Raw genomic sequence first — 23217 nt, 5'->3', positions numbered from 1 at the left:
CGCCGCCCTCACGGAGCCGGGGGCGCCCGCGCACGCAGCCGGAAGGAGCCTTTCTCCTCGTCGCAACGAGTCGGAGCTCGGGGAACGCTTGGGCTTTGCTGTCCTGTTGGGACAGGGCAAGGTTCCACCTTTATTCTCCGGGAGGGCTGTGCTCTGTTCAGCTGTGCTCGGCTCCTCCTGCGGGAAGCGCGGAGCAGCCGTGCCGTGCGGCACAGCTCGGTGACCCAGCAGCCGGGCTCCCGAGGCACGAGAGGGAAGCACAGGGCCGGGAACGCCGTTTGTCCGCTTCCTTCCCTGCTTTAGAAGAACCTCACCCCTTGCAAAGCCATGGCTCCCGCCCCGAGGATCACTTCACTGCCTTTGAGGATCTGGGGTTAAACGAGGGACCTGGATAAAACAAGCTGGCTGCAGCTCAGCAGGTGACACAGGGCCGCTATAACAGCGTCATTTGGCAAAGCCACAGAGCAACAAGGTCCAAAATCTTCACGGTCACCTTAGAGAACACAATGCAGAACTGGTCATCTTCTTCACACTACTTTATATTTCCTAATTCTGTCTGGAAAGGAGGAGCTTGCCAAGGCCTGCATTTGTGTGCCTCCTCTGGGGGTGCCTGTAGGGAAATGAGTTTCTTGATTTGGTCAGCTGCCCACACACATCCTCTTAGGGCCATACTGAAGTTTGCGAGATTCCAATGAAGTAAGATGATGGAGAGACATCTTAACAAACAGTAGTATTACTACAGACAGGATTTTCCAAGGGAAGGGCTTTAATTCCATTCATAAAGACATATATTTATTTTCTTTCGAAGTCCAGCTAACATGTAACATTAAAACATTGAAAATTTTCACAGTCATAAAACAGGCAGAAATGTGCATGGATGTTCAGGCACGCAACCCTTGGCTGGGCTGGTTTTCCTTTCCACTACGATCAGTTTTGTGTTGGTGATGACGGACACTGGCCACACAAAAACATACTTAAGTGTCCCTTTCTCCTCTCTTACCAAAATGAAGACTTCACTAAGTAGTTACTAAAGCAACTGCTGCTTTAGTCAGGTAGCCAACAGGTACACACAGTAGATTAAGGACAAAAGTCACATTTGGTGTGTAGCTCTCTGTGGGCTTGATGTAAAAGGACCATCCCAATGGATGTGATCCGTGGTTAAAATGCACAGCCTGACCTTTGGTCAGTGCAGTTTTCTGTTCATCTGCACTGAAAGGCAGGCAGAGAGAGAAGCTGCTACATTGTGGAAAAGAACAAGAGCCACTACCAGAGAAAGTGTTCAGGATTGTATTTTTTAATTCTTGAGTATTTCTCTTTATTCTTTGCTAGGTGAGCCTAGGTTCTTACAAGAACTAGATCTGGGCCATCTCTGCTCTCTCCTCCCTCCAGGCTGCAAGCAGGATGCTTCTACAAACCAGAGCCTGCATTTCAAACATCCCCACTGACTTTTGCTCTGGGTTTCTTCCAGCCAGAGCGCCTGTAGCAGAAGGAGGTGGGTGCTGGAGCCTGTGAGGCTGCTCTGTGGCTAGAGGTGTGCCCAGTGGGCTGATCTGCAGACCAGCAACCAGCAGGGAAGTGGAGATTCCAAAGAGTTGACTTGGCAGCTGTGGTGCCCTACCTTGCCTACACACAAACCCACCCGACACCGTTCCTGAACACAAAACACTGTGCGCCACGAGACCTTCACACTGAGCACGGGGCAAGGAGGGGAAGGGAAGGCAGCAGGGAAGGAGCAAAACAAAGGTGTCTCCTCTGAGCCCTGTGCTTGGGACAACAGGAATCCACACACTCTTCAGCAGTCCTGAAACACGGTTCCAGGACTACGGTTCTGGCATGTGCAGAACTTTTCTAATGTTAACATCCAGCTACAGGCACCAATACCTTATTTCCCTTCACAGACTCAAGACAGTTCCTAACAAAGCAATCAAACTGCAAAAACACTGAATGGTTTAAGTTCAGGTGTTCATTTTTGCTCATAAAAAAAAGAGACAAAAAACCTCTGGTTTAACCCCTCTGAAGTGAAAAACACTTTTTTGTTTGGTATTTTTGTTTGCTAATGAGCCTCTCCAAAGTAACAGTGGCAGGAAAATTCCCCATAAGGAATTTCAATTTTCCAGTGGTTTCAGTGTATCCTAGCTGGCATTTCCAGGCCTCTCCCCTTGGAGCACAGGAATCAATCCTCTTGGATTGCATTTTCCACACACAACATCTCACTGCTGACATCCAAAGTCCTAAGGATAAACACACCAGCGTGTCCCAACTCTCCTGTGGCAGCCAACATCCTCCACCAAAAGCTGGGCGGGTTTTTTGGATGGACTGGGCTTTTCCCCAGACCCCTCCCGCAGCTCAGCGCCGCAGCCTGAGGAAGAAGGCGTGCTTGCACTCCTTGCTGTCCAAGGGGTAATACTTGTCATAAAAATCCAAAATGTACTCCTCGGTCTTAAATCCAAACTTCTGGTAGAGCAGCATAGCAGGGTTGCTTGCAGAGACGTGAAGGGTGACGTCCTTGCCCATGCAGGTCTGCCAAGGGAGGGGGAGAGGGAAAAAAGGAGATATCACTACAAGAGAACGAGACAGCCTCTGGGGGAATGCGGAGGTGAGGAGATTCATCAGCTCAGGGAACCAAGGTACTGAGGAAATGTGAGAAAAGTCACCGGAGTTACCACACATAGCAACAGCAAAGGGAGCGCTGCTGCTGCTCCTCCAAGCCTTTGTTTCTGGGAAACGTGGATTCTCTGACAGTGAAAGGTTTGGGATTATAATTTGTCATCTGCTCATTGTAAATTACTAGAGTAATTGTTAATTAGAAATAATCTTGGTGTACAGCCCTGATCTCAGATACAATGGCCTGAAGAAAAGACAAAACATGCCAGAGGATCAGGCTCTGCGCTCCTCCCTGTCAGCAAACAGAGCTGAGCTCTCTGGGACTGCCTGAGCACCTCTGTGCTGTCATGCTGGAATTCCTGCCTATCCCACACAGCTCCTCTCCCATCCTTCAGGGCACACCACTTGCCTGCTGAGAAGGCAGGAAATAATAGCATGGCTGAAGTTACCTTGAAATCCTAAACTATTCCAACCAGCAATACTCTGATTAAGATGCTGAAATAATTTATTTTCTGCTTTCATCAAGTGATTTAATAGCATTCCATGTATATTGAGTGTATCGTAACTCTAAAGTGGGAACAGTAATACCCTCTAGGAAATCTCCAAGATAATACATTCAAAGGGAAAACTCAGGAATTTAAGGAGGGAAGGAAAAACAGAAGTAATTGGAAGCTGTTTTGGGGAAAAGAAAATTTGAATGAGATCATTAAGAAAATGCAGTTTATTCCTCTGGGACAGATGCATGAGAGGATAAATTTTGACAGCAAAACCAGCTACCACTATTTGCACCAAACCATCTTCCTGTTAAGTTATACTGCTCTCAAGAATTCAGCCTTAAACTCAGCACACTGAATCCAAGCAGAGCACCAAAGTGTCTCAAGCTCCAGAGAAGAAACCCCAAGCAGGCTGCAAAGCAGCACCTACAACCTGGAGACTGAGAAACAGAAGGTCACAACTACCATTATCCCACAGGACTAAACCCCTCCTACCACAGTCAGAAAACCAGCAATGGCAAAACAAACCTCATGTGTGGCAAACATACAATACTGATCTCTCATTGCTAGTGTGCCTAATCAGACTCAAATCTCTCAAATCCGCTTGGCTTTTCTCAACAGGGAATTCCATGCAAGCAGGATTAGGTTAATTGATGTGATACATCCTACAAAAAGGTGTGAGGATTTTCTGTGGCTGACTGCAGCACCCCAGCTCTGCTGGAGAGGGAAGTCTCTGAGAGTCCACCTGCTGGATCCCTGCAAACCTTGGCGCCTGTTCCCACTGGGTGTTGACATCTCACATCAACACACTGAGCTGAGAGCAATTTCCTTCAACACCTGACACAGAGCTGCCTGGGAGATGCAAGGGGTGAGTTTACAGGATATTGATAGAGGCCTGTGTCAGCACTGCAGAGCTGTGCAGGTAGCAGAGTCACCCTCAGGGACCCAGGAGCACAAAGTGCTTTTCCAAAGCAGGGATCACTTTCGCCAAGGCTCTTCCAGCACTCCCTACCTTGCTTTAGCCAAGTAAGGAAGAGGATAAAACAGTTTCAATGGTTGAGTTTTTGTTAGTGAAGCTCATCTTGACTATGTTTCCCATTGGTAGCTCTGCCAAGAGAGTTCAGGGAGTGGTAAAATTGTTGGGGGAGTTGGGCTCTGTAAAGGACATGTATCTGCATCCTTAGTCACAATTAAGCTGCCTTCACTGCAATTTAATTCAAGAAAGTCAGTGGAATTAAGGCCACTTGAATAACAGTATTCATTTAGAGATGTAATAGCGTTTAACTCCTTTAATATCACCTATTTAGATAGCTGAGATTAATTTTCTCAAGTATTGTTGTGGAACAAGGCCCAGTACAAGCCAGTTTAAACAAATGAGGTTGCGAACATTTCATCATTAACTCAGCTGTATTTGAACCAGAGTATAAAAGCGAAAGTGAGTGATTGAGATCAGTAAGTGATTTAATGCATGGAATAAACCTCCAGGTATAGTCAAGAAAGCTGCAATAATTCTAACTGACCCTGCTCACTCTTACTTCATTTTCTCCTTAAACCCCCCACTTACAGTATCCCTTGTACATAAACTACTGACCACTGAAGAACAGAGTTAACCCCAAGACAGCTAAAGTGTGCATGTCCTCTAATTCTGAGGACATGACCAGGATGGTTGTTTTCCTAAACACGTTTTAACTTCCAAAGCAGGAGCTATTTCCTCCCATAAACATTCACAAAAAAGGTTCTTACTCTCTAATATCTGCAGGTGTGCACACAAGGAAGAAGTGAAAGCTGGTTCTTTGGCAGATTCACAGGATGATTTCATTTCATTACCTGGATAAGATGGTAAATCATGAAGGTTGCAATCCCAGCTCTTCTCCACTCAGGGTGCACCAACAGAAAAGAGATGTAAGCTTCGTTGTATTTCACATCTGGCACCATAAAGCCAAAGGCAATTATAACTTTCTTGTAAAGGACAACAACACTGAAGTCTGGATACTGCAGGCACTCTGACAAATCGATTCCTAGGGAAAAAGAGAGAAACAGCAGTTGGAAGGACTGCAAACCAAAATAAAAGTGTTGTTCAGTTCCAGAGGTTTCAGGCTCTTTAAAAACACTCGATCCTTTCTTTTTACCTTTATTTCAAATTTGTGATAGCAAGAGATCACAGCATCATAGAATAGTCCAAGGCCCCTGCTAGAGCAGTCCTCTGTCACTACAAATTATGAAGCAAATTTCCTGCATTTTGGGAAATCCCAGGGGTCAGGACACCCGGAGTGCAGGGGATGAACCCTGCCTTGGGAAAACCAGCTGCCTGATCCTGGTGCCTCCCCTGCCAGGTAAGTCTGCAAGGGAAAAGATGATACAACAAAACAAGATCTGCTTAGCAGGGAAGCTTGAGTGGAAATACTAACAAAGCTGATTTCCTTTCAAATGACTCAAGCATGAAACTGAAACTTAACTCTCTTCAGAAGCAGCACACAGGAAACTGGGCTTTAGCTTCGGTAGCATTGCCTGCTATGGTTCCTGTCTTTTTCCTCCACCTTGCCTGGAGCTCTTACTGCTGCCTCTTGTGCACACTCAGCTGATTTGGAGCTGCACTGTGAGCCTGACCACAGCTTCCAACGCTATCAAAACACTTGCTTTTAGCATGCAAATTCTCTAACCTGGGGGATGAAGTAGCCTCTCAGGCAGTGGTGCTTCTGTGAGTCAGAGGCTGGACACAAGGAAGAGACCATGAGCTTGTTACCTTGCCCAATCACCCTGGTGCTGCAGTCCTAGAGCATCCACACAGCGTGTCAGCACCAAGCAGTGCAGCTCCAGGCACTGAAGACTGACTGCTTGGTAATTTGCGTGGACAGACCCTAAATGAGATGCAAGACACGGAGGACATGTGCCAGAAACGTCTGCTTCAGCCTTAGGTTGGCAATTGCAATGTATTTGGAATACAAGGTAACAAAATAGCAGAGTATGTTTTCCAGTAATCACTCTTGATGAGATGCAAGGCTTCACAAGGCACCAAGAAGTGGATGAGTTGTTTTCTTGCTGGAGAGTAAGCTGGGTGGAGCAAGACGTGGGAGGGATCGATTGGCAATAGGCAGCAGCTATGTTAATTAAGCCAAGGCTGCGGCTGCTCGTGGAGTGCCTTGCAGCGTGTCGGGACAGAACACCCATTGCCCCAGGCGCTGGCGTCTCTGCAGTGGTGCAGTTTTTCCTGTAGGAAGATGCTTAGCTCAGGATGGTTCACCACTGGAGACACTCCCTGCTAGGGAGAGGTTTCCCGTTAGGGCACCAAGGCACTGTGAGAATCTCTCTACCTGCAAACCTAGTTCTGCCTTGGGAGAGGCAAGAGCAGCTCTGAAAGGAAGGATTTGGAGGGATACAAGAACTAAGCACTGCTTTAATGATGCTCACCCAGTTGCATATCCCTGTCTCCCACCCCCAAGTTGTACCAGCTAAACCCTATGCAGCCAGGCTTTACGTCCTGCATCGATTCCTCACTTCCCTCTCCTCCTAAACAGAATCAAGGTGCAACAACCATATCCCAGCATCAGGATTTTTTCACCATGGAAAATACTAGGATTCCTGTTTGGAGACTGATGGGGGTGCCAGCTTTCTGATTTAATGACGAACAGTTCACAGTTGTGTGGAACACACCCATGCTCCCTATGTTAAATAAAACAGGGTGAGTCCTGAAGAACTTAATGAAGGTGCAACCCAACTTGGCCAGAACTTCAAATGCATTATCAGGAGAGGAGAGACTATGACAAAGCGGTTCAGCCTCTGCTGGGATTGCAACTGTCTCTCACACACTCTCAAATAGCTTGTGAAAGGAAAGGCGTGCCAGGTTATTTCCCCCCCACACTGTGCAATTTGCATAATGAGTGGCAAAAAGAGCTCCCATCCTGACTGCGGGATATGGGCACTGCTGAACTACAGCCCTACTGAATCACCATCGGCAAATCAAAACAAAAAGCAAACAGTTACCTGGGATAAAGGTATGTACTGTTTGTACTGGCCTTCTCTAAATTAGCCTGCTGCGTTGTTTGCTGATCAGAAGCTGATGCATGCAGCAGATGAACATCCCTGTTATTATCTCAGAAGAACTAAACACTGCAGCCCTGTAACCGCCTCCAGAAAGGGCAGGCATTGTCCCCAAAGAACCTGCAGTTCCAGAAATGACACAGAAAAATACTAACCTAATCTTTCCCATACCTTGTAAATACTGAGGCTTGAAAAAAAAAAATCCCAGCAGAGCCTACAGTTGTAAAAGCAATTCACAGAATAAGCTGAGTTGGAAGGGACCCTCAAGGATCATGGAATCCAACTCCTGGCCCTGCACAGGACAACTGCAACAATCACACCATGTGCCTGAGAGTGTTTTCCAAACTTCTCTGGGGCAGGCTTGGGACTGTGACCACTGCCCTGAGAAGCCTGTTCCAGTGCCCACCACCCTCTGGGTGAAGAATCTTTTTCTAATCCCCAACCTAAACCTCCCCTAGCACAGCTTCAGAGCTGTTCTATTGAGTCCTGTCATCACAGAGAACAGATCGGTGCCTGCCCCTCTGCTTCCCCTCCCAAGGAAGCTGCAGCCCATGGTGAGGTCTCCCCTCAGTCTCCTCCTCTCCAGGCTGAACAGACTCAGTGACCTCAGCCATGCCTCATACGACTTCTCAACTTTCACTCTGCCATATCCAGCTCATGGCTGCTAGGAAGAAACCTTCTCACAAAGGTAATGAACAGTAATCTCTGAAATAAAACTGTTTATTTCAACCCCTGATTCTGCAAAACATTTAACTGGATACTTAAGTTTAGTTCACTACTAAACTACCCGACTGCTCCTATTAGCACCTATTTTTGTAAGTGCTGTGCTAATTAGGGCCTAATTGCCCAGTTTTATGCGATCTCAAGAGACAAAGACACCAAACCCAGCCTCCACCTCAAATACATTCCTGTAACATCAGATAATGGATTTCTAAGAACCAGCCAGACTGAAGTAAAATTTGGCCCAAGAACATTTTTTTTTCTGAACAATACCACTTCTTTCTTGGAAACCCAAGCACTGGAGGAATCTTACCAGGCCAGAAGAATTCGTGGCACATGGAGTTTATAGTGGGGATGTGATTAGGGCGAACGTAGCAGTAATCAATGGGTGCTTCTGGCTCAGCCTTCCAGTTGAGATCATTCTTGTGTGGATTCGCCCGGATTTCTGCCAGCAGCCTGAGTTTTGGAGGCTTTGTCTCATAATCACGTCTGCCAGGAACGTGAAAAGGAAACACAAAAAGCAAGTGAGCAACAAGAACTGCCACTGCAGCTAAATGGGTACTGCCCATGAAATATCTTATGAAATACTCAACTTTAGAAAAATAAAGAACAGTCTTCCATTCACATGGGAAAGCAGCCCCCAGCTCAGCAAAAACACCCCTGTGCCAGAGGCCAGGACACTTTCCAGACCCACAGCATGAGCAAGGAAATCATGGTTCTGACCCAAGAGCAGGTGCACTGAATGGCTACAGCAATGCCCTGTCTGCCCTTGCCCCCTCTTGGAGATTCCCCTTCCCAATGCAATCCCTTTCACTACTCAGCTAAATCAAACACTATCCCTTCAGGGTTACCATGGTGCACTGGGTTGTACTTTGAGGAGTGAGGAGCACTGCCCAAGAAAGGTGTCCTCTCCGTGGGCTGGCGGTGCACAAGCCAAGAGCAAGCTCAGACCCTCTGTACCTGATGTAAGGTTTAAGGACACGGGAGGTGTAAGGGCTGACAATACTGTGGTCTGTCAGCAGGTCTTCCGAGCCTACCAGGCGGTACAGAAACTTGGTTGTCTGCTGGCGGTATCCCTTCGTGGTGGGCAGCATTGTCTGCATGCACAAAAAAATGCACAATTGCAGGAAGGTCAGTCAGTGATTTAAAAAGGGAATTGAATGGAGGGAGAGTAAGGGCCTCTCAGTGTGACAGGGTGGATTGGTCCACAGTGGTAGCACCTCTGGACTCTGCTGGGCACTCCCAAATTTGGTGCCCAAGCCTAAAAGTGCTGCAAGTCATCTCCCTCCTACACACATGAAAGAGCACCCACCTGTCTGGGTACTTCCAGGCCTCCACCACCAGCATTTGGGCAGGGCTGGAGTACAAATACAGCAACATTTGTGGTGCTGACACTGATGGATAGCAGTGCTGAACCAGCATGTCCCAAGAAGAAAGGGACTCAGGAGAGCATTGGTGGGGACACAGCCCCAAGCCAAACGAGTCTTGTTCACATGATCCTTTTCACTTTAGGAGTCAGATAACCTCAACGTGACACTGCTGGCTGCAGCAAAAGCTTTAAAACAACCAGTGCTAAATGCTAACTTAGATTTGGGAACACCCACCTGGTATCTATCCAAGATCCTGAAGTCCTGGCTAGTAGTTCTGTATGTTGCTTGCCCTACTGGGGACCTGGAGACACCGCCTTCTTTGGCTCCATAAATCCCATCAACCAGGAGCAATGCAGCATTCACAACCTGGTCCAAGTCAAAGAGTGGGAGTCCTCTCTCCCTCTTGGCCTGCCTGACCAGCAGCTTGCGCCTCAGCCTCCGGGCCTCTGGGGTCATGCTCAAAGCATTGGGACAGGCTTCCAGTCTCTTCAGCAGCAGCTTTTCCTCATAGATGCTAACTGAGGTGTGTCTGGGAGCTCTGAGTTTAGCATCCTTCTCCAGCTGTGACTTCCCCTTGTCTCGTCCTCTCACCTGCAAGGGTGTGTTTGACTCTTCAGGATCTTCACTGTCACCTTCCATCCGTTCTGTTTTTTCTTCTTCACTCTCCACCTCTTGCTTGATCTGCTCAGCTGTCTTCACTTTTTTCCTGCTTGCTATCATGGTGCCAGCACCAGCTGTCCCACTGGGAGGGGGCACATACTCTATTCCTGGGTCTATGACTCCATCTCCTTCCATCTCCTCATCATCTGTGGAACAGATCAAAATAGTCCAGAGGAAAGAAAAAATAATTTAAACCTCAAAGTCCCATTTCAAAAATGGTTGTCACAGCATTTTCCTGCTAAGGAACAATCATGCGGGTTTACCCAACACATTTCATTTTCTGTGTACTGCCAGATCTCCTGATTTTGGATGGGAGATGCTGAAAAGAATCCAATTTCAGGACACAGAATCAATCCTGCTCCTAAAGTGTCTTGTAATTTGGCATCTGGAAACAATGTCCCTCCTGAGCTGCAAGCCCATGTTCTTTGAGGAATGTTAAGCTGCTGAAAATTCCCAAAGACTGGGAAATCAAAAAGTCAAGGTGGTGAGCTGTATCTTCAGCTAGCACACTCTCACTACTTTTCCTGTCACCCAGAGGACTGGCTCCTTAAGGAACTAAGAGAATTCAGCCTGCATCACTGCTTTGCAATCTCACTGAAATTTAGCATCTGTTAATCGGCACAATCAAACTTATAAAATACTGGGGTATTACCATGGGAATAAAATTTCTCCCATGAAAAACATTTGAGACAAAACTAGACTTGCTATATAACAGTGTCACTGTGTTGCAGTGACATGCTTATGCTGAGTGGTCCAGCAGCTGCTGTGTGAAGTCTACCCACTGTTTATTCAGGATCTCTCCAAAAACGACAATGGGGGTTTCTTCTGGCATTAGAAGCTGGTGATAAAACTATGGAAAACCAGTCAATTCTCACACTCAACTAAGACAATATTGCCAGTTACTTCTCATCTTATCCTGAAAGGATCCTGCAGCTCATCGGGAGCTTCTTTTTTAAAATACATTCCTAGAAAACTGCACACAGTTCATCACTAAAGGAAAGCCATGGTGACCCTTACCATGGAAGAGCGCCTGTGGCGGCATGACGTCTGGGATGAGATCGGCTTCCGAGAGCAGGCTGGGAGTGGCCGAGTGCGAGGCGGGAGTGCCGGGAGCAGAGAAGTCCAGGGACGGGGACGGGGAGGGGCTGGTCAGAGGCGTGCGGTCGGACGAGCTCAGGGAGGAGAAGTCGATGACCTCTCCTTTCTCCAGGACGATGTCGGGCCGGCGGCAGCGGCTGCTGAACTTGACGGGAGTGGAGGAAGTGCTGCGGTCCAGGAACCCGGCCGCCTCCTTCTGGGCTCTCCGAATGTCCTTGGCTTCCTGAGTGCGGGACCTCTTCTCCTTCAGCTCCATGGCTGACTCCACTGGATTGCGGCTCACCCGCTTCCGTAGGCCTTCCACGGTAATGATGGGGTCCAGCGGGGGCTTGGAAGCTGCTAAAGAAGTTCGCTTATTCTGAGCTCCTGCAGTCACTGGATTCACACTGTGCAGTCAAAACCACATTGACTACAGAGCTTAAAAGATGGGGTTTTCAATGTGACCAAGAAATTCACTCTGGGACATGTAGCATTAAAGCCAATGTATGACTAAAGCCTCGTTAAAGCCCAAATTTTGCTCCTCCACACAGAGGAGAATTTGCATCTAGTGACAAAAGATAAACGACATTCCTCAGGGTAAAGAAAAGTGGGAAAATTGTAGATTTCAGCTAAAAAAACCCAACCAAAACCACTCTGCACAAGCCTCAAAACCCTGTAAGTCAGCACAATGGGAAAAGGTAATAAAATGTAACAGGCTTCTCACACCACAGCATACACACCATAGTTCTCTTCAGTCAACCATTACAGCAGAACAAAACTAAGGAACTCTCCATGCACACAAACTGGTTTTAACTGAACTTTTCTCAAGTCTCCCAGCTCTGGCCCAGTGAGGACAGACTACTGGGATAGTTACCTTTTGCCTTCAGTGCAGATGCTGACAGCTTCTCTCCTTCAGGTTTCAGTGTTGGGGGCTTGTTATGAACCAGCTTCCACCATCCTGGTTCTCCAAATTCCTGTGCCCCTGAGCGGAAAAACAAGGGGCTCCCCACAGAGAGACAGCCAGCAACTGTGCTCCACCATGTTGAGGTCTTTTTCCTGTGGTGGGAGAGAGGAAAACAAGGGTTAGGTCCCCACTCACTACCTGTGTTCCCATCCTGGACAGAGTGTTTCTGCCAGAGGCACCGACACACAATCACTGAACTACTCCTGAAGCATTTTTTTGGCCCCTTGGAGGCAGGGACGTGCATTTAAGCCTTTCCCTCTGCTGGGCTGTGCACTCTTACTAGGCATCTGAGCATTTTTTGTCCCTTTAAGAACTGGTGACAGGGCAACTAAGATGTCACTTAGGGAAGACATGAGAAGAAATACTGAAGAATTGCCCCTGTAGCCAATAACTGAGGTACTCCCTTGGACTCTGGAGAGTCAGGTTCATGGAACAGAGTTTAACCTCAGTTGCCCAGAATCTCAGGGTTTCTTCTTGCCTTTGCACACCCCCACATACAGAAACTTCTTTACTTGTCAAGGCTTGGCTGAGTTGGTGCTCACTGCTGCCCAGGGGCTGCCCTTACACACCTTGAGGTACTGAACCTCAAAGGTGGGGGATCAAACCCAGCTGCTGCAGTTCAAAGTCTGGAGTGTTACAGTAAATCTGGATATGCTGCACTTCAATATACCAAGGAAGATCTTTGCACAGTTTGTACACTACACACACAATTCAGCTGTCTCTGTTCCTTCAGTGGCTTGTCCAGGCAAGTGGGAAGGCTGTGTCTGAGGCCAGGAATCACTCTCTGAATTTTAATCAGAGAAAGGAGTGCCCAGTTCCCAGGGCAAGTCTCAAAAGGCAGCAGCAAACCCCGGGAGGCACTGGCTCCCTAAGTGAGGGACAATGGGCCACCAGCTGCCCTCCTGTGAGGGTCCCTGTGGCTTCAAGAGAGGACATGCTAACATTTCTGAGAACAGAGCAAGGAGGCACAAACAAACACTGAAAGCAAAGCCAAAGACCAAATCTGTTTAGGAAGAAAGGCCAGATCTTACAACAGAGAAATCCCTGGGGAAGAAAAGAAGCTGTGAAGTCAATAAAATCTACAACTTCCGAGGATTGCTCAGTTCCTTTCCTCCCTCCACAGCACACACATTAACAGTGAGGCTTGGGTTTTACAGCTTCAGCACGCTCTGAAGAAATGTGCTGTTCACTTGGGAAATGAAGGCTGCCCTCTAAGAGAGGGGCTCCTACTCTGACAGTGTGAAAAATGTTTCAGTTGTTTAACACCTACTATGTAAGTGCCATTTCATTAAGATCTGAAACAATCTAAAAGGTGATGTTCAGCTCTTCTTGAAGAACTTGGTCCTTGCAAACTTTAACGCCAAGGAATTTTGCTGGAAACATTTTTGTCCCTAAAGTTTGCAACACCAGGATCAGCCCATCCATTGTGACTGTTCAGAAAAACTCAATTCTCTGCAAGTTCATATGCTGCCTAATAGAAAATAAGAAATAATCCACTATACATGCATTTGTATTGCTTTTGTGTGACATTCCTCGGTTTGCTTTTCCCAAGTAAGAAATGCTGATTCTTTCTCAAGTGCCTGCATTCAGATTCTCAATATTGAATCCTCCCTTTTTATCACTCAACAGAGATGCCACCAAATTAACCAGGATTTTTGTCCATCTGTATGACAGGCTTTAATTACTTTGGCTCACCAACCAGACCCGCAGGGAAATATCATGTCTTTACCTGTTCCCTAATAAGAAAGTCCAGTGTTTCTCAATAAAAGCACAAATGTCTTCTTTCCATCTGAAGTACCCCTGGCGGCCCGTTCCTTCCAGAGACAAGTTGTACATTGCCAACATGACAACCTGGAACAGAAAGTGTTGGACACAAATGAATCCCTTCTGCTTTTTCTGCTGAACAGACCCCCACAGCTGCCACACACACACAGATCTTTGCTCTCCCATAAATATCTTATTTTTGCAACATCTCATAGGCAACTTCTGCAATCGATCTTCTTCCTGGTTTTGTGCTGCCTGTTCTTGTCTTTCTATTGTTAGATGCACATTCTTCCAGAGATTTCTCCATCCCAGGGGAATAACAAGCTGCCTAGTTATGCAGGTTTGTGCTGAGACACAAGAATTGTGCAGCTGTTGTATAAATGAATTACAGTATAGCTGAAGTCTGAATGTGATGTGGAGGTAGGGAAACAGTCTTTCAAATAAATAAAAAAAAAGCTCACAAGTAATCCTGCTATCCAATACATCAGGAACACTCTGACAATGGTCTTTCACACACTTCACAACCAAATTCATTCTGACCTGTTACATACCCAAACTCAAGGGCAGGTTTGGAAAATATCTCACCTCCTTCAAGTAAATCCTAGGTGAACAACTGTTAATTACATTTACTTAATTAATTTCAATTAATTTATTAAAACAAAACTAAAGTCAGCCAAACTGGGATCATCTTTCAACAATCACCCAGCCTCAGTTTGGCACTACTTCTAATAACGACTTGCATTTCACCCTCAAGGAGTCTGAAAACTGCTTTTCTCAGGGAGATGGGTCTCCTCACAGTGGACCTTGGCTTTCTGGGATGCATTGTCAAAGATGTCAAAATGAGGAAATATGGACAGCTTTAATGTCTCCTTCACCCTATTTTTACCTCACAACCCCTCTCAGTTTGATAACTAGGATTTTGTGGGTTTTAAGGTCACGTGGGACAGTGTCTCAGGATGTCAAAAATAATTCTCTTTTCATCTGGCTAAAGATATGGATCTGAGGCCACAAACTCTAAGAAAAATCCAGAAATCACTGTCCACATTCTTCCTGCTTCAGGTAAGTTTGTTTGACCATTTCTCTCAATTCCACTTACCCAGAAGCTGCAGCAACTCTGGCTGCTGGAAGCCCAGGGAGGTGGTCACAGCTTTCTTCCTCACCCATTTTCAATCTGTCTGCCCCTTCCACATGGCACTCTGAAGAGACCTGGGCAATGCCAGCAGCCTTTGCTTTCCCAGTCTGGAACTTGGCGAAACTCTGCCAGTCTGCCAGCACAGTCCCTACCTACACCAGCCTTTTTCCTGCACTGGCCACCATGACAAAGCAGTGCAGGAGTTACAGCGTTCCAAATTAGCTTATATGACGATAAGGCTGAGTGCCTATGAGTAAGAATCAAGGAAAAGCCAACAAGACTGGTATTTTCTACAATCTGAGAGCTTGTCCTCAGGACAAGTGGCCTCCTGAGCTGGTAGATAAGGACAGGGAGCAGAATAATAATCCTGTTATTCAGGAGGAAGCAGCTGATGACCTCTTAGATGCTCACAAGTCTATGGGACCAGATGGGATCCATTCTAGGGTGCCAAGGGAGCTGGCAGAAGAGCTCACCAAGCCGCTTTCCATCATTTACCACCAGTCCTGGCTCACCAGAGGGTACCTGATAGCTGAAGGTTGGCCAGTATGACAGCCATCCATAAGAAGGGCTGGAAGGAGGATCCAGGGAGCTCCAGGCCTGTCAGCCTGACCTCAGTGCCTGGCAAGGTTATGGAACACATCATCTTGAGTGCCATCCCTTGGCACCTATAGCATGGATTCAGGAGGGGCAGCTCCTGCCTGACCTCCTTTTATGACCAGGTGACCTGCCTGGTGGATCCAGGGAAAGCTGTGGATTTTGTCTATCTGGACTTCAGCAAAGCCTCCCACACCATCTAGAGGGACCTGGACAGGCTGGATCCATGGGCCAAATCCAACAACAGGAGGTTTAACGGGAGCAGGTGCTGAGTCCTGCACTTTGGCCACAACAATCCCCTGCAGCACTACAGCAGAAAGGAACCTGGGGGTACTGGCTGATGGCAGCCTGAACACCAGCCAGCAGTGTGCCCAGGTGGCCAAGGAGGCCAACAGCATCCTGGCTTGGATCAGGACTAGGGGCCAGCAGGACCAGGGCAGTGATTCTTTCCCTGTATGTGGCACTCGTGAGGCTGCACCTCAAGCCTTATGTCCAGTTCTGGGTGCTTCAATTCAGGAAGGATGAAGAGGTGCTAGGGCACATCCAAGAAGGGCAGCGAGGCTGGTGAAGGATCTGGAGTGCAAATCCTATGAGGAACAGCTGAGGGAGCTGGGGGTGTTTAGGCTGGAGGGAAGGAGGCTCAGAGGAGACCTTATCACTCTACAACTGCCTGACAGAAGGGTGCAGCCAGGTGAGGGCTCAGCCTCTTCCCCAGGCAACAAGTGACAGGATGAGAGGACACATCTTAAGCTGAACCAGGGTAGGTTTAGGCTGGACATGAGGAAGACTTTCTTCACAGAGAAGTGACTGGGCATGGGAATGGGCTGCCCAGGGAGCTTGTAGAGTCACCATCCCTGGAGGTGTTTAAGGAAAGCCTGGATGTTGCACTCACTGCCATGGTCTGGTTGACCATGTGGTGTTAGGTCATAGGTTGGATTTGATGATCTCAAAGGTCTTTTCCATTCTAGCTAATCCTGTGATATTCTATGAGACAACACACTATTATGGGCCCAAAGGATTCAAACAGATTTTTATTTTGATTGCTCAGGTGTGCAAATGATTGCAACAGTGAATTCCAGCAAGGACTGATGCTAGTGCACAAGCAGCCAGGTTGGAATTTTGTACCCAGGGAGCTGGCAAGCTTTCTGTTTCTATGTTGCCACCTCACTAGTTTTACATTTTTATAGACACAAAAAACTGTTCGTGCCTAGAAGCCAAATTGCATTTATTTTGCTTTTCCAAACCCGCTTGAAGCCATGAATTCACGAGACACATAAGGGGAAGATAAAAAAAAAAAAGAAAAGGAATGTGGTTTGTATGATTATCTTTCAATTTCCCTGCCAAGTGCTGAAGTTCTCATGTGCAGGCAATCCTCAGCTAATTAATTTCTGAATTTCATTCAAATGCTCCTTTGTTACCAATACCCAAGCCTCCTTTTCCAGGTAGCATATACACAACAACTAACAATTTCAGAAAGTCCCACGGCTGTTCTGCTGGCACAAACATTTCACTTACTTGTTGCCATGTTAATCTCAGACGTTCAAATTGCTCCTTCCCATCTTCTGAGCAATCAGAGCAAGTAAATCTGAAAAAGTTGTCTCCTTTGAGGTAGCTGAGCTGTTCTCTCAGTTGACCTAAAATGAAAAGGTAAAAAAAAAATCAATCTTTTGGCCCTTTTATAGGAATAAGTGCTGCAAAGGAAATTTGGATTTCTTCCAAGATCAGGTTTGTATGAACAAAAATGACAGAACCACCTGTAAACCCCGAAGCACCCAAAGTTACAGGCAGAGGAAAAATGATCATATGAATCAGGGCTTCTAAACTCACCAGGAGTTTACACAGACATGAACAATTGAAAATGACATTGGAGGACAGGGAAACAATGTTAAGACTAGAATGTCTCTGGAAAGTCACACTCAAAAGATGTTTCTCTACAAGGATGTAATCTCTTTTCCTATATAATTTTTAACATATGGATACCCTGCTTTCATACTGAATTGCAGAATTTAAGTTGCAACTGCATCTGATTGAGGGAAAACTCCCAACACTTGGTAGATTAGGAGAATTTCTAAATGGCAATTCAAATTAAAAAAGTGATTATTTGCCTGAGCACATTGGCCATTTTCACATGAGACAACTGAACACCCTAGAACTGAATGATTAGGAAAAAGCACAGTATCTCCCTTTGACAGCTCATTTACTCTGTACATATGTAAATGTGGCTACCATTGTGGCTCCCATTACTTTGCAATGGCCTTTTCTGCTCCTTGCATTTGTTCCACAGCAACTGCAGAGAGGAACATATTTGTAAAATAAAACAAGTTGAGTGTTAAATCAAGCCCTCCAGAAGAAGAAAGCTCATGCTTCCTTTAACTCTGATTCATTTTTTATTAATACATTTCAAGTTAATATTTCCTTTTACTGCATAGTAATTTAATAGTCTGGTGCTGGTTTCATTACATTAACACCTAAACATTCACTAACACACCTTGAGAGGAGATTTTTACACTATAAATTTTGGCAAATTCTAAGAAGGCAAAAAGGGCAGCTCTGACATATCTGCAAGGCAGGTGCCACCTAAACAACTCGTTATTTCTAACCAAAAACAAACAAACAAAAAACCCAACCAAAGCCAACCGGTGTTTAGCAATATCTGGCTCTTGGATGTAATAACAGATCAGATAATCCAGAACTTAGAATGAATGTAAAGTTGTTTATTACACTGCTAACAGCATATATTTTATGTCAAGTGCCAGATGAGAGGCACCAAATTCTGCATCTTGCTCCTAACACCCCCCAGAGCTGGTTGCTGAAGGCTGGGCATGTTTTTAAGCCAATTTAAATTCAGATTATTGGGAAAACATTAAGGTTGAGATCCAGCCATAAGCTCCACAGATGTGACAAATCAACAGGGAGGGGAAAAAGTAACATAAAAAGTTCTTTTCCTCCCCAGAGCTTTACAGCAAGGGTCATTATTTGCGTGAGCAGAGGTCAGGTTGATTGGCTCAATCCCCCAAACAGCTGCAAGAACTGTAAGGGTGGGCACGTTTCTGAACTTTAATGTTCTCTATTAATTAAAGAAGACAGTTTGGTTTCCTCAGAGAGAGCACCAGCTCTGGGCCCACACAACTCCTGGACTGAAGTGTCTAACACAGCCCCTGCCAGCAGGCATCACCCACCAAAGCAGGACAGGGAACAGCCCACCAAGCTGTGAAACAGGACAGCACGAACACCTTGCAAACACCCACTTTTTGTTAAGAAAATGCACAGACACATACGTCAGCCAATAATCAAAACTCTCCAGAAATTAATCTAATAAAACCAGTTAATTCCCACCAGCTTCCATCAACTGAACTCAGGCTACGAATTACTGTAATTACTGATTACTGCGAATCAATAATTTGAAACTGAACACAAAGTTCATAAACTCATTATTACGTTACTATTAATTAATAGCAATAAAGATGTGGGGAGATACAAAGTAACTGATCAACTGCACCAAGAATGTAATCCTTTTTCCTTCGCTAAACATTGCAATCTTTCGGATGGTGGATGTATTTCCTTTGAAAATCCATACTTTGCAAAAGACACCTTGAGAATTTGAGTGTCACAAGTGACAAAGACCTATGAAAATGTTAATCTCCTCATCTTCCTCTATTCCTGGAAGTTAGCCCTGCTTGTCTCCTGCAGGCATGAAAAGCATGTGCAAGCTTCAATCACTCTGGGCCTGGCACATCAATTTATAGAAGTCAAACGTTTATTAATCTGCATAAAGATAAACTTGAAATAATCTCTACACCGGGAGTGTAAAACATCCACATTATTTATTTCCATTATGTTACCTAAATAACTGGATCTGTTGAACATGAAGCCACTACTGCTTGACTTGGCCACGAAGAATTATAAAAAGAACACAACGGGCAGCCTTACTTGCTGGGATCCACTTCTGGCACTTCTCACAGTAATAGGACATCTCCTCCATCCAGGAGGCTTCACCCTCGTCGCTGTTCAGGGAGTCCCCGCTCTGGTCGTGCGATAAATCCACGGAAGCCTGGTCCTCGGACTCCACGATCAGGAGAGTCTCCCCTTCCACCTCGCCCTCCTCCAGGCCCTCGGAGGTGGAGGTCCTGGTGGCTTCATCGTCGTGGCGGCTGAGCAGCCCACTCATGTGAACGTTGTTGGCCATCCTAGAGGGAGCCTGCCCAACAATGAGCTCTTCCTCCCCAGCTTCTGATGTGGGCTAAGCCTCCACAGTCCAAGTACCAATCACGGACGAAATGAGTTTTTGTCTGCCCTAAAACTGCAGAGGCTGGATTATAATTTATACAAAACAACCAGTCTTTCACAGATTAGCTCTGCTTGTTAAAACATCGGCCAGAAGTGAGATGCAAATGACCTTCAGACGTCTTTAATCAAACCTCTAAGGCGCCAGGCCCGTGCCTAGGACTGCTGGGAAGGTTTCTCCATTAGCGCCTTGTCTCTCTCTTCAATGAGCTTCTTTGTCAGAGCAATCTGCTCTTCTAACAGGCGAACATTCTCCTTTTTCTGATTCTGACGCTCGAGATCTCTGACCACGCCACTTCGCAGCCTCTGGAAACACAAAGGACAGGGTTTATCACAGCCCGGGGGATGCTGATCGGGACCAACCCTACCCAGGCTCCCCCCTCCCGCAAGGCTGTTCCCTCTGCTGCCTGGGCAGGGGCTTTGCCACAGCAACTCAACGTACTTGGAATCTTCGGCTGTTTCTGCGTGCATTTTCTAGATTTTTTTTTTTGCATGTAAGTGGAGCAGGATAAGATGTGTGCCCTCATATAACCCTGGGCTCATCAGCAGGGTCCACACCAGCACACTCACTGCCCACACAGCACAGCTTTACACAACCACACAGCTTTTAGTCCCAGGCAGGACTGCTCTGCTTCAGGACTCACCATGGTCACCTGACACCTTTTGGCTGAGGGCTCTCTGGCGCACAGGCTGCCTGTCAGGAATTCCCTGATTTTTGTAAATATAGCACAGAGAACCGCCCTGTTCAATTATCTCGTGGTGCTTCTGACAGCTTGCACTGTGCCTGCCCTGGCAGAACAAGAGGGGAGCAGGGGCACGGCACAGCACAGGGCTGTCTGTCGTTCAGCAGGGTGCATTTGTGGGGCTGAGGAAAAACAGGGCACACCAGTGGGACAGCACAGCCACAGCCAGGGGAGAGCACTGGGAACACTGCCAGGAGGGGTGGCACTGGCTGAAGGCTGCAAGATCACATCCCCCCTCCCCTGTATGCTGGCTGCTGGAGAGGGAGGAAGCACCTCCAGCGAGCCTCACCTGGAGCTCCTGGCTCCTGTTTGCCGCTGAAGGGAAATGCACAGGACAGCATTAGGGAGCTGGTAGAGCTAAAAGCCCAGGCACCAAGGCAGGAAAACGAGGAGAAGGGGTGGCTTGTGGAGGGAGCACCATGGGGAGCAATGCAGCCGAGGCAGCGCTGGGCAGAGGCAGCTCCGGCCTCTGGGAGCCGGGCTGGGCACACACAGAGCCCGCAGCCCCCAGTGCTGGGGCGCGGGCAGGGACAAGGAGCTGCGGGAATGGGTGAGGGGATGGAGGGGATGGAGGAAAGGATGGAGCAGGGACATGAGGGCTCAGGGGCGGGGCCTGTATGTGGGCGGGGCTCCGCGTGAGCCCGCCGTGGGGGGCGGGGCCTGACGGGCCGCCAGGTGAGGGGGCGGGGCCACAGCGAGGGCCGGGACACGGCCCCGCTCGCCGCCTGCCCCCCGCGGCCCGCGGCGCGCACTCACCTCCAGCTCCCGGCGCTGCTGGATGTGCACGGCCGCCACGATGGCGGCGGAGAGCAGCGCGGAGACGGCCAGCGCCAGGCGGGAGCCCCGCGACATGGCCGGCGGGGAAGCGCCGGGCGGGCGGGGGTGCGGACAGCGTGAGGCGGCGCGCCCCGCCCCCGGCCGAGCGCCGAGCGCAGCGAGCCAGGCCGGAGCAGCCGAGCGCCGAGGCGGGGCGGGCGCAGCGCCGGGGGCGGGACGGGGCAGCGGCTCCCTGGGTTTGCCGCTACCTGGAGATGTCGCTCCCTGGGTTTGCCGCTCCGGGGCCGGGCACTCGCACCCTGCTGGCCACAAGCTCTGCCATGGGCTGCTGAAAGCGGGCCTTTGTTCCCCAGCGCCGCGGGGATTGGGTGCCCAGCTGTGCCGTGCCTCCCGGGCTGTTCCCGGAGGGGATGCTCGCTGGAGCTTCCTGCCGGCCGGCGCCAACAAAAGGAGGTTTCTTGTCCGTGCAAGAAACATTTCTGGTTTTGTCGAGGGAAGACCACCAGTTCTGCGCTCTGCTCGCCCAGAAATCCCGAATTGCATGAGAGAAGCAGCTGGAGAAAGCTGCTCTTCAATTGTTTGGTTTCTTCTCATTGTTCAGTGTGTGGCCTTAAGGCCCCGTGTTTGCCAGTTTTTCGTGCTCTGAAGACAGAATTGCTCCATCCCCAGCCCTGTCTGCAGTGGAAGAGGGAAATCAAACACATGTCAGACTGATCCCTCCTCATTATAATTTTTCCATCTCTCTGCTGAATGAGCGTGATTTAAATAAAAGGTGAAATTAGTGGGGATGATAATGTTTCAATCGAGTCTAATGGCTGTGCTCTCGGTGTGTTTGCTGTCATAAGGGTTTGTGCACAAGTGCTTAGCACTGGAGTGCCAAGAACAGGGTCGAGCCGAGAGCCTGGTGGATGGCAGCCAGCACAAACCCTTGGCACTGGGGAAGGGTGCAGCTCCCCCAGTGCCTCTACCCAAGCCTGCCATTTAATCCCTGGAGGGGCTGAAATCCCAGGGAGCATTCAGGCTGGCTTTCACCATCTCAGTTTCTGCCCCGATGGTTCAGGTGTTCCTGCTCCTCCCTTTCTCCCAAGGGCTGGGCCTCGCTGAAGGGCTCAGCTCCCAGCTGTGACCCTGCTCTTCTGCTTTGCCCCCTCTCCGTGCTCTGGGGTGAGAGGGGACCTTCTCCAAACACAGATTAGCAGCTGGTCTGGTTTAAAACCTCGCAGCAGCCACGATGTGGAAAAAGCCCATTTGGAAAGCCGATTTTCCTTTCTTCGAGCCCGGCTGCAGGGGCAGGGAAGTGGTGTGATGGAGGTGGGAGGGCAGGAGTGCCCAGAGGGGATGTGCACGAATAGGAGATGTTTTCCTGCTGGGGAAAAGCTTCCCAGCTGCTGGTGGGCAGAAGGACACAAAAGAAGATTTCAGCCCAAGGAACACAAGCCTTGTGCCTGTGTCCATGAGACTCCCAAACGTGGGCAGAGTATGGGCTTAAGCTGGGTGAGAGGTGGATCAGGAGGGTTTCTCTGCTGCTGAAACCTGTGCTATGGCCGGAGCTTTGGTGCCCTCTTTCCAGTGCCCGGTTCCTTCTTTGCTGGCCCGGGAATAGCGGCGCAGCCGCTCATGGAGGTGGGGCTGAGCGCCAGGCGGAAAAGGGTTGGGTCACACCTGAAGGAGACTGGAAAGCTCAAGGCCATTTTTCCCCTGGGCAAACAGCTCAGATCAGGATAATGATCTCGGATAACATCTGCAGTCCATCCTTAGAGGGCATTTTTATCCTGGATTTCAAAGAAAATTCAGCTTGTGCAACCCCTGTGTGCCTCATCCACCTTCCACGATCCTTCACAGGCATTTGGCACTCTTTGATAAGGCTGCATTGCAGGCCCTGGCTCAGTAAGACTTCCATCCTTATTTCCCCGTTCCAGCCATTCTGATGGATGAGGAGTTCTGGCTAGGCTTTGGGTCATGGGTTGTCACTTTAGGTAGCATCCTGTGAAGAGAA

The 23217-nt window shown here is 48.2% G+C and overlaps 2 protein-coding genes and 1 non-coding gene across 6 annotated transcripts; all 3 read right to left on the bottom strand.

Moving 5' to 3' along the window:
- Nucleotides 1-748: 748 nt before the first annotated feature.
- On the bottom strand, nt 749-19603 carry KAT14 (lysine acetyltransferase 14). 4 transcript variants are annotated; one of them, XM_002198908.7, is made up of 10 exons: nt 19348-19603; nt 16933-17051; nt 13657-13778; nt 11838-12019; nt 10904-11323; nt 9461-10032; nt 8817-8953; nt 8170-8345; nt 4926-5116; nt 749-2520 (listed from the first exon to the last, which is right to left on the bottom strand). In XM_002198908.7, exons 1-10 carry the CDS (start codon nt 19601-19603, stop codon nt 2347-2349), a joined length of 2349 nt encoding a protein of 782 aa, XP_002198944.4. In that variant the 3' UTR covers nt 749-2346. The 4 variants fall into 4 exon arrangements, with proteins under 4 accessions (XP_002198944.4, XP_012427837.4, XP_030124690.4 ...); XM_012572383.5 differs by having other exon boundaries at nt 10904-11320; XM_030268830.4 differs by having other exon boundaries at nt 19260-19399.
- LOC115494749 (U1 spliceosomal RNA) lies at nt 5277-5439 on the bottom strand. Its single transcript, XR_003959811.4, has one exon. It is a non-coding gene; the product is annotated as a U1 spliceosomal RNA (small nuclear RNA).
- A 254-nt stretch (nt 19604-19857) lies between the features above and the next one.
- Nucleotides 19858-21447, bottom strand: PET117 (PET117 cytochrome c oxidase chaperone). Its single transcript, XM_030268836.4, has 2 exons — nt 21201-21447; nt 19858-20007 (listed from the first exon to the last, which is right to left on the bottom strand). Exons 1-2 carry the CDS (start codon nt 21294-21296, stop codon nt 19858-19860), a joined length of 246 nt encoding a protein of 81 aa, XP_030124696.1. The 5' UTR covers nt 21297-21447.
- Nucleotides 21448-23217: the final 1770 nt, after the last annotated feature.

Source organism: Taeniopygia guttata, chromosome 3, assembly GCF_048771995.1.
Source record: "Taeniopygia guttata chromosome 3, bTaeGut7.mat, whole genome shotgun sequence".
NCBI classification, from domain to species: Eukaryota; Metazoa; Chordata; class Aves; order Passeriformes; family Estrildidae; genus Taeniopygia; species Taeniopygia guttata.
This window is presented reverse-complemented; position numbering and strand designations above follow the sequence as displayed.